The sequence below is a fragment of the Phalacrocorax carbo genome, chromosome 2 (assembly GCF_963921805.1).
Source record: "Phalacrocorax carbo chromosome 2, bPhaCar2.1, whole genome shotgun sequence".
In the NCBI taxonomy this organism is placed as follows: domain Eukaryota; kingdom Metazoa; phylum Chordata; class Aves; order Suliformes; family Phalacrocoracidae; genus Phalacrocorax; species Phalacrocorax carbo.
The window spans coordinates 167,452,028-167,476,144 of record NC_087514.1 but is presented as its reverse complement, the minus strand read 5'-3'; the positions used below and the strand labels follow the sequence as shown (position 1 = coordinate 167,476,144).

The window sequence follows — 24,117 nt, the reverse complement described above, 5'->3', positions numbered from 1 at the left end:
ATACTATGAGACAGCAAATTTAATTAGTCTCAGAGAATTATTTCTTAGAGCAAAACAGAAGCCACGATCACGTAAGTCGCAGAAAAGAACAAGAAGTCCCACAGACCTGACTGAGCAGGCAGAGAAGCTCTCTCTTTCAGATTCTCATCCAAAATCCCACCATCTAGGCCAACAAAGCAAAGCCTTAGTAATACCAACATAACACTGCTATTTTTTAAGCTGGCCTCAGATCAGAGTTGATTTTTCTGTATTTGCATCCAAGGCTAATAACAAAAGCAGTCAAATGAGGCTAGCTTACAAGACAATAGTTTACAAGTTGAAGGCTTAGAACTTGCCCTCATAAATAGTTTTTTAAAATAACTTTTATGATCTCTACATGTTCAAGTAGCAGCTGTACAGGTAGGGCAGACTTGCGACAAGACCCTGAGGACTTTTTATTTGCTAATCTGAAATGAATCTTCCCATACTGCCAAACTCTCACCAGAAGAGCCTTGCACAGTCAATCCACCACACAAATCGGAAGGGTGAGGGCAAACCCAGCAAGCTCTCCCCACGTGGCTCTCGCACGGCTGCCGGGCATCTCCCACTCACTGCCCGGAGCCGTGTCCCCACCAGCCCCCCGAGCTGCAGGTGACCTTACAGGGATAGTCACGACATGGAACTGTGCGGGCGCGCCACCGATCGCAAAAGGCGCTCCAGGAAAGCGAACAGAAGCCCAAAGTTAAAGTGCTGAAGTACTCTCTGAAAACACATGTTAGAAAAAGCGCTGAGGAATGAAGTACAAAAGAGGGAAGGGGAAAAAAAATATTGGTTTACTACTTTTCTCAGGCAACACCTGAACCAGTTCATTAAACAATAATTTGGGGTGGTTTAGCATTTACTTTAGAAGTTAATTTGCTCTGTTGAACAGCTTAAATGCAACAATTGAAGACTAGCTGACTCTGAATTAAAAGATAAAGCTCAGAGCTTCTGAAACGAAAACGGAACGAAGACCTAAAGAATTCAGAAACTACAGAGAGAAAATAATAATTTTTTTAAAAAGTGCTGGAGGGTGGGGAGGAAGCACAGAACACAGAAGGATAAGGGAAAAAAAGAGTTGCTTTTATGTAACAGTAAACCAAATTTCCAAAGTGGAAGATTACAGCCTACAGTGGAAGAAATAAAACTGAAACCAAAGCAGTGATTTTACGAAGGGAAAATGTAGTAGTTCAACTCACAGCCTGGAAACAGTAACCTCTGGCACAAAACTATTCATATCCTTCTAGACTAGAAGTGCTCTTCACATTTCATAATCTAATAAAAATCAATTGTCAAAACACGACATTAAAACACACTTTCAAATATTCTTTTAAAAAGAATAGTGATTCTTTCTGAACAGCAGGAAAGCATCTACCCTTCAAACACCCAAACCCCACGCCGTCTCACACAGCTCTCTTGTAGGCCAAACGACCGGCAACCAAAACAGAAATCTTCTGAGCTTTGGACAGAGACATCACCCCCAGCCAGATTTACCGACATCACAAATGCCAGGATTTACGTTAACAAGAGCTGCCCGTATCTCGATCCGTGTTTCGTTCAGCTCAGGCAGCAAGACTACCTGGTGGAAGGCCAGACCGAAGCCCTTTGTACGCGGATCGCGGATAAAGCGACGCTCCGAGCCGCCCGCAGCCTGCTCCTGCTCTGACCTAACGGAACTTGCTGCACGGCGACAGCAGAGCAGTTTTCCTGGCGGATGCTCGATGGGCGTGCTCAACCCATCAGGATTTCTAGCTAAAGATCCATTTACGATTTTTCTCTCGCATCAGGCGATCAGAAGCAGCGAGGACTTTTGGCCAGGGCCGCCTCAGCTCGGCTTCAAACCGGCGACCTTGAACGGAAGGGTTGCGCACGCCTTTTCTGTTTTCTGAAGAAACCCAACTCTCCCCGTCCTCCCGCCGCCAACAAAGAACGCCGCACACTCGCGCAGCGCGGCGGGGGCCGCCACAAAGGCCTCGGCCCTCACTGCCCGGCTGGGTCCCCCGGAGCTCTCCGCGCCGCCCGCGCCGGCCACCGGTCCCCCCTCCCTCGATGGGGAGCCCCCAACCCCGTTACCTGCGGCGGCGGCGCAGCCGTGCGTGCAGACCCCGCCGCAGCTCGCCGGTTCCTCTCCTTTGCCGCGCATCCCGGCGAGGAGCCCCTTTCCCCGGGGGCAGGGTGGCTCAGAGCCGCCCACCCGCCCGAGTACGCGGCCCCGGTCGCCCCTCCCAGGCGCCGGGGGAGGGCTGCGGGCGGCCCGATGCGGCCTGGCCCAGCCGCCCGGAGAGAGAGGAGGCCGGCTGCAGGCGCGGGGACGTGCGGCGCGTTCACGATCCCTCCTCCCAGCACCGGGCAGCGGGGCTCGCTCCTCCCTTCCGCTGCGTGCGGGGCCGGCCCGGCGCGGTTTCCCCGGCCGCCGGGCCGCGCACACCGGGGTCGCCGCCGGTTCCTCCCCCCGCCCCGCCTCGCACCCTTCACCATGGCGGCCGCCTCCTCCTCCTCGGCGCCCGGTTCCTCCTCCTGCCTCGCCTCCTCGGGGCTCTGGGACGCCGGCAGCCGGGTGCAGAGCCCTCGCGCCCCCGGCGCGGCCCGGTAGCAGCGGCAGAGGCGCAGCGGCCCGGCCGAACCGCAGGCCGCCGCCGCCTGCAGCAGCAGCCCCAGCGCCGCCATCTTGAGGTTGCCCGGCGCCGGCTTCAGGCAGGGAAAGGGAACAACGAGGCGGCCGGGGAGGCCCGGCGGGGAGGTACCTCTCGGCGCCGCAGCGCCCCCCGGCGGCGGGGAGGACCGAGCGCAGGCGAGTGCCTCCTGCACCCCCCGATCCGCAACGGGGGGTCGCTGAGCCCAGGCGTGGGAGATGCGCGGGCAGCGTGTGTCCCCCCCACGCCACCCGGGGACTGCCTCGACACTGCCAAGGGAGGGGAAAAACCCCCTGCTCTCGTGTTCCTGCCACAACACGTGGCAGCAGAGAGGGGCAGAAGTTTGCCGCGCTCCCGCCTGCGAGGTGCCGGGAGGAAGGCGGAGGACTCGCGCTGCCCACTGAAGCATTAAACCAGCATAAAGACATTTTTTTCTCTTTTAAACAAACGAAAAATATCAACGGCACTTGCATCATTATGCTCCACCAGCCCTGCCCGGAGCTGTTTGTCCTCCTGACATGTGCGCGTCAAAGAGAAACAACACAGCAAGTCAAAGCCTGCGCTCGTACGCCGCCGGCGCATCACGCGATACGGACACAGGTCGCCTCCAAGGGCTGTGTGATGATTTTCTAAGCGTCGCAATATCCCCCCCAAAAAATTAGGATGGCTTCACACACACTCAAAGAAACGTTACCACAGAGAGATGAGTCATTTGCTCCAAGATCTGAGCAACCTGGTGATGCTACTGCAAACACAACCCAGCGGCCAGTCCTCCAAATAGGGATTTTCTTTCAGAATAACCTTCCCACGTGAGAAGGGGGGGGGGGAGGAAGCACACGTGCAATTTTTACTATGCTTCAACAGCGTTTGGCTGCCCTCGGCTTCACTCCTGCACACGTTTCTTGCAATCCTCGCATGTTTATTTACAGGCAAAGCAATTTTTCTGATTGTATTAAAACAAGCACCGTCAAAAAAAAAAAAAGATTCAGAAACCGCCCCAGAACCTGAAAGCCGTTTTGGGTTTCCTGCCTTCGGCTACACATCCACCCACCTGCACCCTAACACGCACACGTGCAGACCAGGTAATTCAAGTGTATGTTAGTGAAAAGAAAGTCCGCTTGCAGCCCATTGTTTGCTAACATTTGAGATAAACACTAAAAAACCTAAAGTCCGTTAGGCAGCAAGGCAGTACTTTCCCTTCTTCCACATTTTTTACCTCCTTGAAGTCAGTCCCCGTTATTTGGCTCCGTATGGACGACTTCATGTCCTAGGCATAAAGTTCTCAATGCTGGCTGACAAACACTACAGGGTTTTTAAGTATTTTAAAGTCTGAATTATTTTTCTAAGCGATTAATATATATAAATGTTATTTCCTCTGGCTGCAACATACACATGGGATGACCGCTCAGTTGTGCGTTTTGTTAAACCAGGGTATCATTTTTTGTCAAATACCTTATTACTCAGGGAGCATTTTGCGGGTAAACCAAAAATTTACATGAACGGTCATTTAAGCATCATAACGGTAAAAGGGGAGTTTGGGTTGTTTTGGGGAGTGAGGGGAATGAGAAATCTTCAATAAGCCACAAAAGGATTGACTAACGTAATGGCACACTTCACTTTTACAAAGCCTGTGTTCCACAAGAAGAGGCTCAAGAAGTAGAAAGTTATCAAACAAAACCCTCATTAAAAAAAACACTTTGGAAGAGCACACATGAACACTCAGAAAAACCCCTTACTACACCAAATTGGCCTTTTCCAACACGCACTTTTCAGAACCTCTCTGAATTAGCTAGCGATCTGTCTGCGTAGTTATTTTCTGCTAAAAGAACCAAAAGCAAACGTGAAAAACCTCAGACCTTGAGGCAGCACCAGAAGACACAAAAAGGTCTTTTATTTCTTTTTTGAAAACAAAAAATAACAGAAGTTATTCTGACACTAATTATAAAGGCTTAGGTTGCAAATTTTATGGGCATTGGTCCACTAAAAAGAACAATCTCGCTAGACAAGTCGCTCAATTTAATGAATTATATGGAAATCTTTGACAGCATGTCGTGCAAACTCTCACTTTCAGAAACAAACTTCGGTTGGTTCAGAAACAAAAGCTTCAAGGAGGACTAGAAAGAAAGGGTGGCTGGAAATAGTATGTAAACATCAATACATCCTTCTGAGAAGACAAAACTACTTAATTTGATATAGTTGCTGGTTTATTTAGTATTTTCCCAAGACCTCGATGAGGCAATAAGCTGCCCAGCAGTGAGGAAAAAATTATCATAATCACAGCAACTAAGCTGTTTCCAGTTGTGAACATCAGCAAAGAAACACAAAAGGTAACAAGAGCCCTAAGGAGATAAAACTATGGCTGGAGATCACAATGATTAAAAGCAAGACAAACAAAAGAGAACAGATAAAGTACATATCTGGGGAAAATCTTGGAAACACACAGGCAGTGGGAAGGAGAAATCTGGGAGAAGATGCTGAAAGACAGCGTGCTGGCGCACGGGAGGTTAGATGTGAGTAGGGCTAGTGGTTTGTCACCTTAAATGATATAAAAATCACCTTATGAGCACAGAAAAAATAGTTAAGACTCAGTTTTGTTAAAAAAATTCCATAAGTCACAGATTCCACATATTCAGTCCAAAGATCTCCGTTTTGCAGAGGTGAGAGGTAAACGGCATATAAATAATTGCTTAAAGCCATCTTCCCAGGCTTTGCCAGCTCAGGCTCACTTTGATAAGCTGTGGTTAATTCATCTTCTCTAGCCAAGTCTTTGCAGAGGCAGCAGAAGCTCGTTAACAAGCCACGTTATTATGTCAAAGACTTCCTTTTCCCTAGGGAGCGCAAGTGTTAGAGCGCCCAGAGTCCCGAACCCAGTCTGGCCACGACACACCACTAGCCCTCACAGGAAAAGTTTTTTTCTCACTCTCGGACTCCAACCCAGGTGATGCTACTCAAGAGATGAGAGGGGTTTTATTCCCAACTAAAATTACTTTGTACATAATTAACACCCTGGACATATAAAGCATTCTGGGAATTTTTGTTTTAAATACGGAACCCGCAGTATCGGTGACTCACTAGCATGGCAGCGTTACAAGGATGGCTGGCACACTGTCGTGTTCCCCAAGCGCTAAAGCAGAAGCATGACTTCCCCGAGACGGGAGGCAGTGATCCGTCACCAAGTCAGACGTATCTGGAAAGTTTTATTCCATTCTACGCACCTTATTTTAAGTCTGAGTAACGGAGTTCCGACAAGAACACCACAAGAAAGTGAAACCCAGCCAGTGACTGGAGGGATTTCTTAAGAAAAAATATCCTCTGAAGAAAGAGGTGGGCAAAGCAATGACAGGGGAAAAAAGGGCGTGACAACAGTTGACAGATATTTAAAGTATGCAAACACCAAGGAGAAAGCACTTTACTCAACCAGTACAAAAGGATGCAGGTATGTTTAGGAGGGCAAAATTAACAGGGGAAAAAAAACCCTTTACTTTAAGCTAAACAGCAACCAAGACTACATTGTCACCTCCTGGATAACACAACCGGTCTTCCCCCCCTTCCAAATTCTGTTGCTTCCCCGAAATACTCTCCTCTACTCACTGTCACCGGGCTGATGTGCAACACTTAACTGGGGCTACGCCAACCGAGAGACTGGAGTTATGCTGGTTACAACCACCCTCCCTTTGCGCTTCAAGTGCAAGCTTTGCACGCTGGGCTCCCCTCAGAAATAAAGTCTGTCTCAAACAAAACAGGCATCATACGTCACACAGCCATCGCTCGCTCAGGTGTAGTCATCTCAACTTCCCTTTTTGTCCCTAACGCATCGAGAAGGAGGTCTGACAAAGGCATGTGTAGGACAAACCTCCCATTTACCCAACACAGAGGAGGACAGGACTGTTTCCTACAAATTAATTTTCTTCATCAATCTGCTGTAGTATTAAATCTCTGAACAAAGGAAAAAAAAAATCAGAGGTGAATTGAAGATTGTCTCAGTCCTTACCTTTAAGGGAATTCAGCGAGAACATCTCCATCACAGTGAAAAGGGTTGATTCCTAGAAATGCAAGAGGTAGCAAAAAGAAACAGGAAATTAGAATTAATATTTCCTTTGAGATGTTTCAAGCACTTAGCACTTCTGAAACTAGCCGTCTTTAGCACAAGACAAAGCTGACAGTCTTCAGGAAATTTCACCTTGGTGTTCATATTCTGCCTGTTTCATCCAAACCCTGTGGGCCTTATTTGCTACCCTGTTACAACAGGCAGCTCTGCACCCAAAGGGAGGAAGGGGCTTCTCCAGCGGTTCATTGGTTTTGGACATCTGGGGGATATTTTTTAAAACCTTTTTAAGTCAGAATGCCAGAAGTAGGTAAACCACTGCCATTACTCCCCCTTTTATAAAGCAAAACAAGAGAAGAAACATGTACTTTTGATAACATTCTTCCCTAAAATTACGTTACACTTTCTATTTCCTTATTAAAATAGCTTTCACTCAAATAAGAAGAAAAAAATCAACTTTGTTTTGGGGTGCTTTATCTGTCGTGCTGAATAGTGAATACATTTTAGGCATTCTTGAAAACAAAGTAACAAGGATTTTCTAATAAATTTGGGTCAGATGGGGGAGGGTCCTCACTTACACTACGCTAAGGTTAACTACACATATTAATGGCCATTCCTGTGCGCACAATTAATATCCTACCGTTATTACACTTTCAAACAGTCCATTTTTGCTTCCAGTGAAACTAACGACAAAATTACTGTTTATTTCAGCAACAGCAAATGAGGCCTCAAACAACACCGCTTTCAGAGCAGAACTCTGTGGACATGACACCTGGTTCAGCAGGTCACCTCCCTACGGGCACATAAAACCAACCCTGCCGCTGCTGACGAGTCCACACTTTGTCTTAAATACATAAAAACATGGTTGCTTGACTTGTTTAAAAATGAAAAACCATACATGCGGTAGTAATTATCAAGATGGTAGAGGAAAAGATCCTTGGTACAACTAACTGACCACACTGAACAAAGTTAGAAAACTCTTTTGTGGTCGTCGAGCAAGATTCTTAATGCTGAAGCTTCAACCATGGAGCTCAGTCACGGGAGGAATGCAAACTGAAAGCGCAAGGAGCAGACCAGTGCCTCCTTCACGCAGCGATCATCTCAGTCGAGGCACAAACCATCTTAAAGCCAACAGTATTTCTGATAAATGATACAAGTCCAATATTACTCTGGCACAAAAGAGGAAGTCCTTGAACACTCTGAAGTCATCGGAGAGATACAGCCAGGAGGGTGACAGGGAATGTTGCAATGTATTCTTAAATCTAAGCCATGGAGGTGTCAACCACATTTTCCTCCCAAATTTTTAAGCATGACAAAAACGGGGAAGCTGTTTGCTTGCAGACAGACTAAGAGTATTCCAGAGAATACAGGGAAGTTAGTCTACAACCATGTTCTGGGGCAATGTACCATTCAGGCAGAGAAACTGCAAGGCTTCCCTCCAGAGCACAGACGAGTGGAAAAGAGAACAAAGAACATCTCGCCTACACTGGGATGGGCAGAAGGGCGCTTCCAAAAATAGATGCAAGACAAAGTTGAAGAAAATGGTCGTTTCTGCTCAAGACCCAGAAAAAGAAAATTGAAAACCCTACGTGGAAGGGATTACAAGGTTAGCAACTGAGTGCCCTGCCGACAAGCAAGACTCGTAGCAAACCCCAGTTGAGATGGGGACCCTCACTGTGCGACCAACAGCGGACCCGAGTCTGAAACAGCTCGAGTCAGATCAGGTGGGAGCGGGGACAGGACACAGAAGGGAATGAAGGCATGGAGAGGTGAAACAATCCAGGTGAGGTCCATGGGCAGAATCCAGCTCCTGATGAGGGATCCCTTTTAAATGACACAGAGGAATATGAGTACTTCAAGCCTGAGCATCCAGTAGGAACATGGTCAAAGCAGAGAGAGAAGAGCGTGGATAGATAAGCTTAGGTTTAAGGCACAGGTCATTAAGAGATCAGGCTCTGGGGCATCATCACTGGATTACTCAGGACCAGACCTGGTGGATCTGGAGACAGAGGATCAATCCTGAACTGGGGATCACCTGTTTTAGCACAGCCAGCAGCCTGGTGGAAATCCGGGTTTTTGTTGAAGATCCAGATACCAAAAAAACGCACAAAAGGTGCCCAACTCTGGCAGGTGTTCACGGAATTGAATGTCATTGAACGGGGGACAGACTGGAAGGTTCAAAATAGACTTTGTCAGGCTCTGATGACAGGAGAGAGATGCGGACAGGACCCCGGATTTACGGAAAGGTGAAATATGATGACACAGGACTCTTACAGACAAGGCAATGGTACATTTGGGATGAGACTCAACCATGCACGATCACGCCGTCAGACTGCAGAGCGCATGATGCCTCACGCTTGGCAAGTACTAGAATCCCAGACGGCAAAAGAAACACTACAAGTTTGTTCGCAATAGACTTAATGCCCCCACTGCAGAGGCAGAGTGAAACCTGCAAGCGTGGCACTGGAAACTGTTAGATAAAACCTCAAAGGCCTGGGAATTGGGTCTTTGTTGGGTTTCCTTAATCCACTTGAAAACAGCTACACACACTTAAGAGGAGAAACCACAACCCCAAGAAGCAAGTACATCAAGATGCAGTGAATGTCACAGAATTTCTCATTACTGTCTAACGTGATATTCCAGCAGCGTACGAAGAGGTTATGCCCCAACTGCTTTGTCGTGAGAACAAAGGAGAAATTGCGCTGTCTTACATATCACTCACCCTCAAGGATCACCTATGCTGGGGTCTGTGCAAAGCGGAACAGTTTGACTTCCTGCTATTTGGGCCAAAGGAGCAGTGGATCTGTGCAAGAAACCTTTCTTTACCAATCCCAATTCTGCAGGATTCCCGTTGCCGAACTCATGACAGGCCGGAAGGGGGGACAATAAAGTGCTAGAGGCAGCACCGGGCGTTGGATGCTCTTGGGATGAGACCAAGCGTTGTGGAGTAAAAGGGGCAGCCCAGCATCACAGTGCCAATGGCCACGGGGGGAAAAATGGTGACAACAGAATCAGTTACAGGAAGGTAAAGGAGAGACAAAGTAAGAAAAGGGCTGCGAGCCATGCCAGAGAACGGCTCTGTAAGAGGACCGAAGGCTTCCCCACGGCACAGACCAGACAACCAGGGGGAGCCCATCTCCCCAGGCCGCCCCCGACTGGCCCGGCGCCGTTCCCCGAAGCGGGGCTCAGATCCCCCTCCAGCCGGGGCTCTGCCTGCCGCCCCTCGCCCAAGCCCCGAGGGGAGGAGAGGCGGCGGCGGACCTCGGCCAGCCGGCTCCGCGCCCCGGCCGGCTCCGCTCCCCGCCGCGCCCCCCGGGGGGAGCAGCCCACGCCCGGTGCCCCATCGGCGGGGCGTCCCCGCCCGCCCCGGCCCGCCCGCTCAGGCCCCGGCCCCCGCAGGGCCCCTTCCCGCGGGCCGGGGCTCCCCTCGGGCCGAGGCTCCCGCCCCCCGGGGCGGGCACCGCGCCGGGGCTTGGCCGCCGCCCCCCCACACCGGCTCCGGGGCTGGGCTCCGCTCCGCTCGGCCCCGCCGCCGCCGCCCCCCGGCCCCGGTCCCCCCGCCCGGCTCCGTCTCGGAGCCATCCTTCCCCTTCTTCCTCAGGCCTCGCCGCCCCCCCGTCCCGGGCCTCGACCGCGGGTTGCGGGCGGCTGTCCCCCCACGCACCGCGCTGCCCGATCATCTGCCGCGGGCGGAGCGGCGCCGGTCCCGCTCCCCGACACCCACCTCCTCCCGACCAACTCTCCGCCGCCGGTCCGCCGCCGCTCGGACTACAACTCCCAAAAGCCCCCGCGATCCGCTTCCGGGGCACCCCCCGCTCCCGGCGCCATCTCTTCCGCTCTTTAGCCCGGATGTGAAACCTCCCGCGTTTCCCCGTGCCCCCGCCCCCGCTACGAGAGTGCGAGGCCGGGCGGAGTGGCGGGGCCTGTCCCCATGGCAACGGCTGCAGCCAATGAGGGGGCGGCCTGCGGGGGCCCGGGCCCGGGCCCTCGGTGGGTTTATCCCCCGCCCGTTTATGCCGCCTCCTCCATCTCAGCGCAGTGCGTGGCCCTGAGCAGGGAGCAGCAAGGCCTGGCTCTCCGGAGACGCTAGGCCGGACCGGGACACTGGGAAAGGCTGCAGGCCAGGCCTAACTCCCGCTCGGTTACCCGAAGGGCAAGGCGGACCGTCCCAGGCCGGGTGTAGAGCCTGGGGGTGGGTGCCGTTCCTGCGGGGTCGTGCAGCAGGGAGAAGAGCTATCTGAGCTGAGCACCCGTGGGCTTAGAAGCAATAAACCTATCCTGGACTTAAGCTCGGCCTCAGTCTTTACTGGGAGCAGGAAAACACAGAGCTCTCCCATGGGCAGTCCAATAGCCAGGCTGAATAAAATAACACTGTGCTGCGTGTGATGTCCCTGATTCTGGGGAAGCCACGCACATCATTAATATTAAGCAGCTGCCAGCCTTAGCAACTGTTAATATTTAACCAACTTGCCATGTGTGTCTCTAGGTAGAAACTCACTCCTGATCTTAAATACTCACTTAGTGGTTCGAGTTGGATCTGCTGAATGCTGCAGTGCCCGCTGTCCTGGAGCAGGCTTGCTGCGGACTAAAACTGGACGGGGCTAGTTCCGCCTCGGTCGCAGCACCGGGCTCACCGCCGCTTCGTGCTGGAGGAATCCTAACGTAAGCAAAGAGAAGCCACGTTTGTCCCCTGCGTTATTAAAGCCCTGGTTTGTAGCAGTCGCCTAATTGAACACTTCTGTGCGGTTCCAGGCGCTGCCCAAAGGTACCGAGTGGCGACCTGTGAAGTAGCGTGGACATCTCACGGTGTTTCCTCGCTTTTCGGTGCTGTTAGAAGCGAGGGCAGCAGGAGTGTGTGAGGCCTTCTAATGCTTGGGTCCTTGTCAACAACGAGCCAAAACGTGTCCTTGCTTCCCGCACACGGCTGAAATGGCGTGGGTGCAACAGCGAGCTTCATTAATGGTCAGCGGAAAATGCACGATGAGGTGAGGGAAGCTTAATTTATGAGGGAAAAACGGTTGTTGTCTGGGTGTGCCAATTTCTGCCGATTTCGGATTTCTGCTTCTGTGGCAATGGCAAGGCAAACGTGGGAAAAGGTAGGCTTAGAATTATGGAAAATTCGAAAGTCTTAAGTTCGGTGTTGTCATTTAACACTAAACTCAACGTGGTTTTAGCAATTAAGTCACAGCTTATTTGCATGCGGTGTTCTTCACCTGTTTTTCTGGCCTTTTCCATTCGCTGTGATTTTTTGTATCATCCGCCAATTTATAAAATAAACCTTTCAGAGTGCTAGTCCCAAGAAAAGCTTTCATTTTGGTGAGATTGAAATGACATTTGAAAATGTTCTTAAAAGCTTTCTTTACCGAGAAGAGTTGAGATGCCCGGGATGATTTAAGCTTACAGAACGTCTCCGTTTCTTGCTGTGGTCTGTGGGCCGCAGCTATCTTCGTATCGGTTGTACAAAGGACATGAGCCAAAACACGGTGGAAAGGAAGTCGTCTAAAGGGAAGAGTGTGTCAAACTGGAATTTCCCTAAAATTTATCTGCCTGCTTGCAGAACCAAAAGTCTAGGTAAGGCAGACTGAAGGACGCACGTGGGATGGGAGGAAGTGGCAAAGAATATAAACAATTTGCATCTGCAGCGGTTGCTCAGGGGTCTCCAGCTGCTGCACCTTTGTTCCGAAGACGGGGCATCAAGTCTGGTTATTTCTGTGGACTCTGAAGGCCGAAGGGTTAACAGGTAATCTTCATCCCCCTGCAGCGCCTACAGGTAAGAACAAGGACAATAAAAGTGTTAAAATAAGGGGAGTAACTTAGGCCATTATTAGGGCTTAGTTTAGAAAGCTGGCATAATAATTCCAAAGTCATCCGTTAAGTAACAAGTAAAGCAATTAGTTTCTGGGGGCTTAGAATGGAAAATTGCTGTAATACAATGACTTTGTAGAGAATATGTCAAGCCAGCTAAAGTATGATCGTTTAATTATAGTTCTCTACTTGCTTCCTACTGATCACAGTATTTTTACTAGGATTACTTTGTAGTCTCTTTTCCAGGTAACTGAAGAGATGCCGCAAAGGCTGGTTTTAGACAAGGTCTAAATACAGTTTATCACTCCTTGTAACTATAAAATGAAGATAAAACCACAGATAGGATTTGGAGTTTTCTTTTTTTGGTTCCTGAGCTTTGTTTATCTAACAATCTCTTTCTGTTCTGAAAAAAAAAAAAAAAAAAAACCAACTTAAAAATACCGCATCCAGCGGAACTAACAGAAAAAAGCCTGCCACCTATTGCCCTCCAGCTAACCAAACTGCTGCATAACCATTGCAGCTCCTCGCCGTATTCCTGCCCCATCCACCACCCGGCATAGCTCAGATCTTCATCTAGACACCTAAAAATCCATGTATTTTCCCCAGCCATATCCCCTGAACTGTCCTCCTCCGTTAACCTCTCTTCAGCCCACATACCTTGCCGTCAGCTGTACAACGGAGGGCGAGCAGTGCAAAAGCCATGAAAATCACCCTGTAACTGCTGTGGCCAGACCACTCGAGCCCACGCCACTGCAAGGGGGGCTGGTTTTACTCCTCGTTTCCACGTGAGAACTTGGTGTCTCTGCAGTTTTTAAATGACTCTGATGAGTTTATTTGAAACTTGTTAGCAAGTTTAGAGGTGATCAGAAAAGGTGCCGAGGGGTCAGCACCCTCTGAGGGACTGTGTCAGTGTTGCTCTAGGAAAAAAGACACCCCTGTTGCCCATCCTTAAATATGTCTCTTTCCCAAGTGAAGTTCCTAAAATCATTAAAATACTGTATTAAAATACACACACGCAGAGATTCTGGTTTTTGAGACTGAAAACTGCTCAGTCTTCAACAAGTGCAAGCAATTAAGTCTTGCTGTAATCCTGGTAGAACATCCCATTTCATCCCAGAGAAACATCCCAGAGAAATCTGATCTTCTCATTTTCATTTACTCATTTTCATTTACTGTCTTTTATCACAGCCCAGACATTGCAGCTCTCGTTCAATGAGTTACAGGAGTAGCTGATGCCCTTTTTAGACCTTTCAAGATCTAACACCTTTACAATCCAGTTACGTTGGACTGTCTTGCAGGCTTCCTCATACCATTCTGTGTGTGCTCATACTTGGTTATATTTTTTTGCTTGTTGCTGTCCTAAAGACAAAGGGCCTAACACTAGGTTAGTGTAATTTTATCCATTGGAGTTGAAGCTTTCTTAGGCTTTTTCCATATTAAAAGGTTAATGCAGATTTTGGAAAAGCATTGAGGATCAACTTGAAAAGTTACTGCGGGTATTTGCTTAGAAGGTGAGTTGTCATTAGTGCTCAGTTGTCATTAATGCAATTGTTGAGCTCAGCGTTGTTACTAGAAAGTCAAGAGTCTTTCTTGTTTTTCTTGTGGGATGCTACCAACAGCCGCTGCAGTGAGGTGGAATCTTAAAGGCAAACTGCTGTGGCTTAGTAAAACTCAACTACAAATTCATGGAATTTAGCTTAGGGATGACTTACAGAAACGGAATTGTGAGAAAGCGAGTGTAACCACCCAAAGGGCCAGAGAAGCAACTAAACCAATCTAGCTAAATAGCATGCCTCAAGAGCTCTTTTGACTTGGCCTAAATTATTTCATAATTGGATTCTATTGAAGCCAGCGAACATAGGCTAACAAGCAATGGATATGAAACACTCGCGATGGAATTTGATGAACAAATCACTGAAGTTGTTAAAAACAATAAAGTATTTTAAAGACACTAGAAGCAGGAAGCCGGCTTGAAAAAATAAATCAATTACAACCCCAAAAAAGGACAAGATCTGGCCTCGTACACTAGTTGTAAACAACAGAACAACTAAGGAAGATAATTTCCTGATCCCCTCTGTTGGGAAGGAGGATGTTAAAATTCCCTGCTGTACATTTTAAAGCTGCTGGTAATCTGACCCACGTATTAAACGCTGGAAAAGCAGATACTGGAGCAAACTGACAAATTGCTTTTTAAATTAAGTCCAAGAATTGTGAAAGGAAATTGTGCAGTCAAGCTGCTAAAAAAATATTAAAAGTACCTCTAATGGAATTTGTTAGACTGGATTGTTGGCAGCTAACACATCATGTCTTAATTTTTTTATACAAAACTCCATGCTTGCGTTTCTAATCTCTCTTTATGGCTCTCATGATGAGATGTGGCAGGATGTGGGTAATTCTGGGATAGTAAAAAAGTTACATGGGCCGAGTTCTGCACTGGTCAAGAAAAAAGGTATGGATTTCCCCCCAGCCCCCAGTGTGAAATAATTCTAAAACACCCAGTGATACCTCCCTGTATGAGGTAACTTTATAATCTGTTCCCAATTAAACATTAAAAATCTCAGTTCCTTGGAAGTAGACTGGCTCATTGAGGATCTTGTCAAAAAACATCTCCTCGTTACCTTCTCAAATACTCTTGTTCTTCTTCTTTCTCCATTTTTTGCCTTGTCTCAGGCACCTTTTTGTGAATATTTGTTAAAATGGATACAATTTCCTTCTGAATTACGTTGGCCTGAAAACATGACCAGCAATCATAGGATCACAGAATGCCCTGAGTTAGAAGGGACCCACAAGGACCACCGAGCCCAGCTCCCGGCCCCGCACAGGACACCCCAAATTCACACTGTGTCTCTGAGGGCCATGTCCAAGTGCTTCTGGAACATCGCCAGGCTGGTGCCGTGATGCCTCCCTGGGGAGCCTGTGCCAGGGCCCCACCACCCCCTGGGGGAAGGGCCTTTCCCTAATGCCCAGCCTAACCCTCCCCTGGCACATCTCCCTGCCATTCCCTCGGGGCCTGGCGTTGGTCACCAGAGAGCAGAGACCAGCCCTGCCCCTCCTCCTGCCCTCGGGAGGGAGCTGCAGAGGCCATGAGGCTGCCCTCGGCCTCCTCTGCTCCAGCTGAACAAACCCAGGGACTCCAGCCGCTCCTCGTACGGTTTCCCCTCTAAACCCTTCCCCAGCCCCGTGGCCTCCTCTGGACACTCTCCAGTACCTTTATACCCTCAGTGTCCTGCGGCGCCCAGCGCTGCCCACAGCACTCGGGGTGAGGCCACACAGTGCAGAGTAGAGCATCTGTATCTTCAACTAATTTATGTTGCCATCGGAAAACCTGCTTTGACTGTCAACAGCTGACACTCTCTCTTCAGCTGCAGCTGTACTTTAAAGTAAACCTTTGGGAGAACGTTTTGCATGGGCAAATGGGACAACAGTGAACGCTGAATTCTTAAATGTTGCTTTTGGCTTTTCACTTTGGCAAAAATATTTAATCAGATGTTAAATAACATTTTTAGAAACCATGTTCTCAATCTGCTACATCAATAAATCGAGTTGCCATAAACCCCTGATAAGACACTGTAGGGTACAATAGCTAAGTCTATGACCTTTTTCAGTAAAACTTCAAATAAAAGCATTACTGTCCCTTCTTTAAATAACATAAACCATCCCACCTTCTGACAAGCACATGTGGAAGCATTGCTTCTTCTGTCTTAACATTTCTTCCAGTTTATGTGCTTTGGGAGCTCCCTGCAACTTCTTTGTGTGGTTTTCAGGTGTCACCCTACAGAACAGGTCCCCTCTCCCAGCACTGTCATGCCGACTCTGCTTAACTGGTATTCTGGCTCGCAGTGTAACTGTGCAGGGAACCACGACAGGGTAATTCTAGAAAGCACTAGGGGCAGCAGACTGCCTTCTCTTCCTGAGACATTGACTTTGGTTGTGGCTGCTGTCTTAATTTCCCATGTAGCCTCTGCCAACAGAGGCTTTCCCCAACTCAGTGGAGTGTTTCTGAGATCCACCAATGTATGGGATTAGAGTCTAAGCTTGTTTTTGCTTAAGTGTGTGAGTTGTTTTTTTCCAGTTTTGCCCACTATTCTGAAATTTAGCAAGGCCTGTTGTGACAGGACAAGGGTGATGGTTTTAAACTAAAGGAGGGTAGATTTAGACTGGATACAAGGAAAAAATTTTACAGTGAGGGTGGTGAAACCCTGGCCCAGGTTGCCCAGAGAGGTGGTCGATGCCCCATCCCTGGAAACATTCAAGGCCAGGTTGGACGGGGCTCTGAGCAACCTGATCTGGTTGAAGATGTCCCTGCTCATGGCAGGGGGCTGGACTGGATGGCCTCTAAAGGTCCCTTCCAACCCAAACCATTCTATGAGCTACCAATACTCAGAATCTTGCTCTGGAGAGAGGGTGGTTTGTGAGCTACCTGCTGCAGAGACCTGGTTCCTCCCTACCGCGGCCCGGTGAGCTGCGTGCACTGAGCACCTCCTTCCCTCATGCCCAGACAAGACGGAAAGCCCTCGGGTAGTTCGCTGAACGCTGACTTTTCATTACTTGGTCTGGATTAATCACTGGCCGGGATGCTTTGAGGATTGGATTAGCGTATGAAACGGATCAAGGGCGGAGGACGGGGCCCCGCGGTGGAAACGGGCCTTGTACGATACACCTTCTTTGTTCGTTGTGTCCAGGACGGGGGGGCGGGGCGGTCGCTGCTAGTGACAGGACCACTGCGGCGCCTCCCGCTCCGCGACAAAATGGCGGCCGACGCCCCCGGCTCCCCCAACGTCGCACTCCCACAGAGCGGCACCGCCCCCTTACCGCCTTACATAGCCCGGGGGCGGGCTGAGAGTTACGATTGGATCTCGAGCCTGCCCTTCTCACCGCTCCGCCCCTCCTCAGCACGTGCTGGCACTATTTACCCCTTCTGGTTGGTTCTGAAGGGAGCGCGTGCTCCATCAGCCAATGAGTGATCGGCGCCTCGACCGGCGGGAGGCGGGGCCGGGGCGCGCCTGCGCATTGCTGAGGTGAGCGAGGGATCGCCCGCGCTGCCCGTGAGGGGCGGTGCCGCCTCCCCGCCCTTGGCTCCGCATGGCGGCGGCAGTGGCCGCGGCCCCGGGGCTGTGGGCGCTGCCCACCGGGCGGGCAGCCGCCGCTCGGGGCCGTCAGACCGTTCTGTGGAACCGGGCGCGGTGCCTCCGCCGCCGGCTGCGGGCGCTGCAGGCCCGGCAGGTGGAGCGGCACGTCCGGCACCAGCTGGCCGGGCTGGTGCGGTACCTGGGGCGGGTGGGTCCCGGCGGCTTGTCGCCAGCCCTGGTCCCCGATCTGCGGCTGCTGGCGGCCAGCGCTACCGCCCGCCTCCGCGCCACGCAGGGCGACTGCGACTCCGATGCCACCGGCAGCAGCAGCGGCTCCGGCGAGGAGAGCGAGACGGACGGCGGGGGGCGGCGGAGCCCCGCCGCGGCCTCCCTGGCGTGAGTAGGGGGGCGCCGCGGTCCTTCCCCGCGTTGCTTAAGTCTAAATCATCGTTTTAATAGAGCTTCTTCCGAATATCGGGTTTGGTTTTTTTGTTTGTGGTTGTTTGGGGTTTTTTTGTGGTAAAAGAGTGAAAAATGCTGTTTTGCTTTTATTATCTGTTTGCTTTTCTCCGAGCTTCGTTCCTTAAACCCCTAAACGACCCCCGTGTCGCCGGCAGGGGACGGGGCCGAGGGCAGCGAGAATGGGGGATCTTACCTTGTATTCACCCCCTCATCTTCCTCGTGAGATTTTTTTTTTTTTCCCCTTGAAAACTCGTACACCAAGTATTCACCGTCTGTGCTTTTTCTGGTGCTTTCTCCTGTGGTTTTGCACCCCTTCGGTCAGATGCTCACATCTTACCTGTGAAAGGAGTTGCTCGAACAGCCCTTGCAGCGCACGTCGCTTCGTAACGCTCTTGTGTCCGCCTTGGCTAAAGGGTATGAGCGCGGTCCCATTTGCGGGGAGAGGTGGCCTGTTGTTAGACCGCCTGATGTGTCTGGTGGGGGCGGGGAGGATCAAGCTTGGTCACGGTTTGATAAATAAAGGCTGTTTTGTGATAACGTTAATAGAAAGGAGCTAACTGAATCGGTGTCGATGGTGGGACAAACAATACGAAGAGGAAGCTTCTACCTCTAGGAAGGTAAAGGCTTTTCAGAAGCCCAGTGTCTGCACTGACAATGGTCTTCTGTACTATTCCGAACCGAATTAAAGTGCTTTTGCAACAGGAATGTTTTGAAGTGCACTAGAAAGCCGTACGCGCCGGGTTGGATGTGGCAGGGCTGCCGATCTCGGTGGTGGGCGACGTGCCTGCGTTTCACTGCCAACGCGCAAGACACTCAAAATGATCGCTTTTGATTTTCTGTCTGCGGTCAGCAGTCTGACAACTAGCTACGATGAGAGCAGAGGTCTTTACTGCTTTTTTTTTTTTTTTTTTCAACTTTATGTCTAGAAGTAGTACTTGTGTGGTCCATCAAAGGATGGGGTTTGATAAGAGAAGCAAGATAACGGCTAGCTGCTGGCGAAGGGGGTGGCCCGCTCCCTGCTCCAGCACAGCCTCTCTCTGGCTCCCAGGTGGGCTGGCTCATGGTGCGAAACTCTCAGCTCTGTAGAAAAATGAGTTTTGTTCCATCGCTTTGTCTCCTGAAGCCGGTGTTTGCGGTTTTAGGTATTTGCCAAGAGGAGGTCGTGGGGCGGAGGAGAGAGACGCAGGGCTACCTCGCTTGGCTACTGCTATCTCAGGGGAAGATTTAATTGCCTTTTAGGAAAGACGCAAACCAGCAGTGGTTCTGTATGGTAATTTAAAGTTGGTTAGCACAGATTGTAAAGCCAGGTGATGTTTTATACTTGCCAGATACATCTGCTGAGCGGTTCAGTGTATGTATGGGATCCTCTAATATTTGTACCTCATGGGGCTTCATCTTGTCAAGTGCTCTGAGGTTTGCTGCCCTTTAAAGAGGGGAGACTGCGATTAGCCTTACACATCTATTAAGATTTGGCTGTGTTGTAGAGATCCTGCGTTAATCTTTTTCTAACTCTTTTATTGAAGTAACTGTTCTCTCCACTCTGAGATGAGGGATGACCTGTTCGGTGGAAACCGATAGCTGGAATGGCTGTCTTGGCGGGGAAGGAGAGTAAAGCTGTCTCAGACTTGCATCTTCTGGCATTTCCTGCAGGAAGTTATTCTTTGTCTGTCGGTGATGAATAAGTGCTTTGAATGTTAATTGTCCTCATTCCACTTCAGAACCCGGAGGTTGTTCAGATGGAAATCTGTGTAATCCCACCCCGCTCTCTTCCCAATAAACCATTGCATTCCTGCCTCCCCCGGCCCTCCTTTCCTGAGCATCGCGAACTGGCAATGGCCCGATTCTGCCTCCCTCGGCATTCGGAGAGCAGCCAGCCCTTTGGAAAGTAATTCATACCAGGACAGAGGACCCCAAAAAAACTGCAGGGGAGTTTGTGGGAAGCTTTTATCAGCCAGGAGGGCAAGAAGGTGGCGGAGTAGAAGGCATCAGGCAGTGAGCTAAGTCTATAGTGGTCTGCCTGCTTCTCTCTGTTTATTAAGGCAAACAAACAAAACCAAAAAAACCCTCAGAACTGATTACTTGGCAGGCAAAAATGGATCAAAAAATTCTTGTGCATAAATCTGAAGTAGCAATTTCCCAAAATTATGCTTTTCCCAGCATGGTGCTGATCCTCTTTATCTTCCTCTGGCTTGTTTGTCTAGATCTTTTTTCGTACACTTAGAAGTGTGTGGTGTTTAGACACATTCTGTATTTATTCAGTGTTCTTCCTATTGATTTGCAATGTAGCTTCGCTTGAATGTACCTCAGCTTGGATTTTCGTGGGAGCTGAAACATTTCAGAGGGGTGTTGTACACTTCCATTTATTTGTAGCAAAGGCATGTTGAGATGGAGTTTTCAAGTGTTTTTCCCAATTTTTGGCTTAATTCTAGCCTTGCAAAACAGAAGAAGAACCCCAACTTGCAGAAGAAGATTCTAAAAGATACTGATGTTGTTGGATTATTCCCCCAGAGAAGCTGTGGATGCCCCATCCCTGGAAGTGTTCAAGGTCAGGTTGGGTGTGGCTTTGAGCAACCTGATCTAGTGCAAGGTGTCCCTGCCCATGGCAGGGGGTTTGGAACTAGGTGATCTTAAAGGTCCTTCAAACCCAAACCATCCTATGATTCTATGAAATAATCAAGACATACATGGATATAGACCATTGCAGTTGATTATCACAGCTTTTTCTATTGTACTCTATACTGGTACATTTGTGAATTCATAGGCTAAAGTAGGAATTCTGAGGAAGCCTTCAGTTTGCCTTGCATCTTTCCATGGCTCTGTGTTACCAGCTGATGAAGTGGTTTTCTCTCAGGCTGAGTAACTTCCAGGACACTAACGTCTTCCATTGCCCCTTCCTGTTAATCTATAATATTTTTTTAATCAGAGTGGAGTTGGAAGGAGTTCTGGTGGTGCTCCAATTCCAAATGGAATTGTAGCCTGAAAACTCTTTCCTACTATTTAATCTCTTTAGCCATCTTCAGCTCAGAATTACTTTAAAAATTTTTTTTACTGGCCACTCTTGAACAGTGCTTGTTTTTATCTAGTAAAGTAGGCCTGTTCACCTTAATTTGTGAATGTTGCCACATTTGAAGACCGAGAGAGATGAGGTTAGATGTCCCAGTGTTTTCAGGCATTAGAAACAGCACGTTCCCGCTGTGGTAAATTTGGAGGAGGAAGAAAAAAATGAAATCCTGGTCTTTGGAAGAGGAAGATGGTAGTATCCAAAAAAATTAATTAAGTAAAAGAAAATGTCTGCAATAAAATGGATTTCAGGCTGGAAGGTAAACTGTACTTTGAAGGTACAGCATTTGGGTTGCTACGGTCTTTGCATCAGTAAAAGCTGGTCTGCTCTCAGGAGAGCGCACCAGCTAAACTTCCTATGGGAAAACTTCATTCCCAAGCGTTTGGTCAGTCAAACTGTGGCTTGGCTTCCCTTTGGCACGAACGTGGCGGTCAGAAGGCTCCCGTTCACTGATGTGCTGACTCGGCTCTTTGAGGTTCCTTGGAAGCTGCATGGTTAGCTTGGGGCCCCTTCCAACTTCTGTCTCTTCTCACACATTGATTCCCATTTGTTTCTAGAAACTTTAATATAAAGAACATCCAAAGTTTTTTCTTTATTTAAGAGATCTTATTTTTTTCATCTAGTCAGTGCTCTGTTCTTACGTTTGATGTGTTGTTCTAAGTAATTTTTTATGTGTTTCTTCATTAAAAGTAGAGTTCTTAAACTGTAGCCACAGCTGATCCTATGCAGATACAGCAGACTCCCGCACTGATGAAAGGAGTCTCTTAACATTTGCCCAAGTGGTTTTAGCCCTAATTGTTATCTGGTCTTTGTCCTGTAGCCGTCATAGTGCTGCTGTAAAGTAGGTCATCCGCTTTCTGAAGAGAGGAAAAAAGAAAGCCCATACCCTGCCATGGCAGTAGAGGTTTGAGCTGAATTACACTGGATTGTGAAGTGAGTGGTCCTGAGTTCAGAACAGAAGATTAAACTTAAATTATTTTTTTATCCCTATTCTTTCACAGGCAGGTTCCTGCCTGCATTAAAAGATTTTTTGAAGTTATTGCAAACTATTGGTGCAAAACCAAAAAACATAGACCAGAGCTTCCACAAAGTTCCACTTACAAAGTGGCGTTTGCGTTAGCCACTGTTTCCAACTCTAAAGTGACAAAGTACTATTGCATAGCTGTATTTTGCTTACAGTGTGAGGATTATTGGAATGTGTGCTTCTTTTAATCCCCATATATTCAGATCAAATGCTAAATGTGTTTAGGATTTGGAAGCTACAAATGTTTTTTAGACTCCTTTCTTAAAAATAACAAAACTCTGAGAAAGTCTTTAAGCCACAAGGTCATCTTAGGATTGCAGATTTATGTATGGGTGCAGTTACTGATAGAGAATCACAGAATCCCAGACTGGCGGGGGCTGGAAGGGCCCTCTGGAGCTCACCCCGTCCCACCCCCTGCTGGAGCAGGCACCCCCACAGCAGGGGCACAGGGCCGCGTCCAGGCGGGGGGTGAATGTCTCCAGGGAAGGGACCCCACAGCCTCTCTGGGCAGCCTGTGCCCCTGCTCTGGCACCCGCACAGGGAAGGGGTTTGTCCTCATGTTCAGGTGGAGCTTCCCGTGTTCCAGCTTGTGCCCGTGGCCCCTTGGCCTGGCGTTGGGCACCGCTGAAAAGAGCCCGGCCCCATCCCCCTGACACCCGCCCTTCAGGTATTTATAGGCACTGATGAGATCCCCCCTCAGCCTTCTCTCCTCCAGGCTGAACAAGCCCAGGTCTCTCAGCCTTTCCTCCCAAGGGAGATGCTCCAGCCCCTGATCCCCTTGGCAGCTCTGCGCTGGCCTTGCTCCAGCAGCTCCCTGTCCTTCTGGAACTGGGGGGCCCAGACCTGGCCGCAGCCCCCCAGGTGGGGCCTCACTGGGGCAGAGCAGAGGGGGAGGAGAACCCCCCTCGCCCTGCTGGCCACACGCCTTTCCACGCCCCCCAGGGCACCGCTGGCCCCCTTGGCCCCAAGGGCCCGGTGCTGGCTCAGGGTCACCTCGCTGCCCCCCAGCACCCCCAGGGCCTCTCAGCAGAGCCGCTCTCCAGCAGGTCCCCCCCAGCCTGTGCTGGTGCGGGGGGCTGTTCCTCCCCAGGGGCAGGACCCCGCACTGGCTCTGGTTGAACTCCACGAGGCTCCCCTGGGCCCAGCTCTCCAGCCTGCCCAGCCCTCGCTGGATGGCAGCACGGCCTGCCGGCGCATCGGCCGCTCCTCCCGCCTCGGTACCGCCAGCCAACTTGCTGCGGGGACGCTCTGTCCCTTCGTCCAGGGCATTGGTGAAGGTGTTGACCAGGGCTGGACCCAGCACAGACCCCTGGGGAGCACCGCTAGTTACGGGCCTCCAGCCAGACCCTGCCCCGTTGATCACGACCCTCTGCGCTCTGTTGCTGAGCCAGTTCTCAATCCACCTCACTGTCCTCTCACCCAGCCCACACTTCCTTAGCTCGCCTGTGAGGGTGTTATGGGAGACAGTGTCGAATGCCTTACTGAAGTCAAGATAGACAACATCCACTGCTCTCCCTTCATCGACCCAGCCACTCATGCCATCATAGAAGGCTGTCAGGTTGGTCAAGCCTCATCTTCCCTTGGTGAATCCATGTTGACTCCTTCTGATAACCTTCTTGTCCTCAACATGCCTGGAGATGACCTCCAGGACGAACTGCTCCATCACCTTTCCAGGGACGGAGGTGAGGCTGACTGGCCTATAGCTTCCTGGGACCTCCTTGCCCTTTTTGAAGATTGGAGTGACATTTGCTTTCCTTCAGTCCTTGGGCACCTCTCCTGTCCTCCACAGTCTTTCAAAGATGATGGAGAGTGGCTCAGCAAGAACATCTGCCAGCTCCCTCAGCACTCACGGGTGCATCCCATCGGGGCCTATGGATTTGCAAGGACACAGTTTGCACAGGTGATCTCTGACCTGATCCTTCTCAACTGATGGTAAGTCTTCCTTCCTCCAGATATGTCCTCTCTCCTCTGGGGCCTGGGATGCCTGAGGGCCAGCCTTA

At 49.9% G+C, this 24,117-nt stretch overlaps 2 protein-coding genes and 1 long non-coding RNA gene across 7 annotated transcripts in view; 2 read left to right on the top strand and 1 right to left on the bottom strand.

Annotated features, from left to right (window-relative positions):
* The window catches only part of DHX30 (DExH-box helicase 30), a 34,167-nt gene extending 23,663 nt beyond the window's left edge, over positions 1 to 10,504 (bottom strand). Inside the window, exons 1-2 of one of the 4 annotated variants that reach the window (XM_064445230.1) lie at positions 10,421 to 10,504; positions 6,643 to 6,694 (exon numbers count right to left, since the gene is read on the bottom strand). In XM_064445230.1, coding sequence (XP_064301300.1) covers positions 6,643 to 6,673 — 31 coding nt within the window. In that variant the 5' untranslated portion in view covers positions 6,674 to 6,694; positions 10,421 to 10,504. Of the gene's footprint in view, positions 1 to 2,091; positions 2,376 to 2,486; positions 2,716 to 6,642; positions 6,695 to 10,360; positions 10,385 to 10,420 lie in introns of those variants that run through there. The other 3 variants (XM_064445229.1, XM_064445227.1, XM_064445228.1) reach the window with 3 other exon arrangements.
* Positions 10,505 to 10,560: 56 nt separating this feature from the next.
* Positions 10,561 to 12,837, top strand: LOC135312175 (uncharacterized). 2 transcript variants are annotated; one of them, XR_010371831.1, is made up of 3 exons: positions 10,571 to 10,686; positions 11,183 to 11,358; positions 11,449 to 12,837. It is a non-coding gene; the product is annotated as an uncharacterized LOC135312175 (long non-coding RNA). The 2 variants fall into 2 exon arrangements; XR_010371830.1 differs by having other exon boundaries at positions 10,561 to 11,358.
* A 4,671-nt stretch (positions 12,838 to 17,508) lies between these two features.
* The window catches only part of LOC135312155 (KAT8 regulatory NSL complex subunit 1-like), a 28,986-nt gene continuing 22,377 nt past the window's right edge, over positions 17,509 to 24,117 (top strand). The window contains exon 1 of the mRNA XM_064445243.1: positions 17,509 to 17,966. Within this exon, the coding sequence (XP_064301313.1) occupies positions 17,584 to 17,966 (383 nt within the window). The 5' untranslated portion in view covers positions 17,509 to 17,583. The remainder of the gene's footprint in view (positions 17,967 to 24,117) is intronic.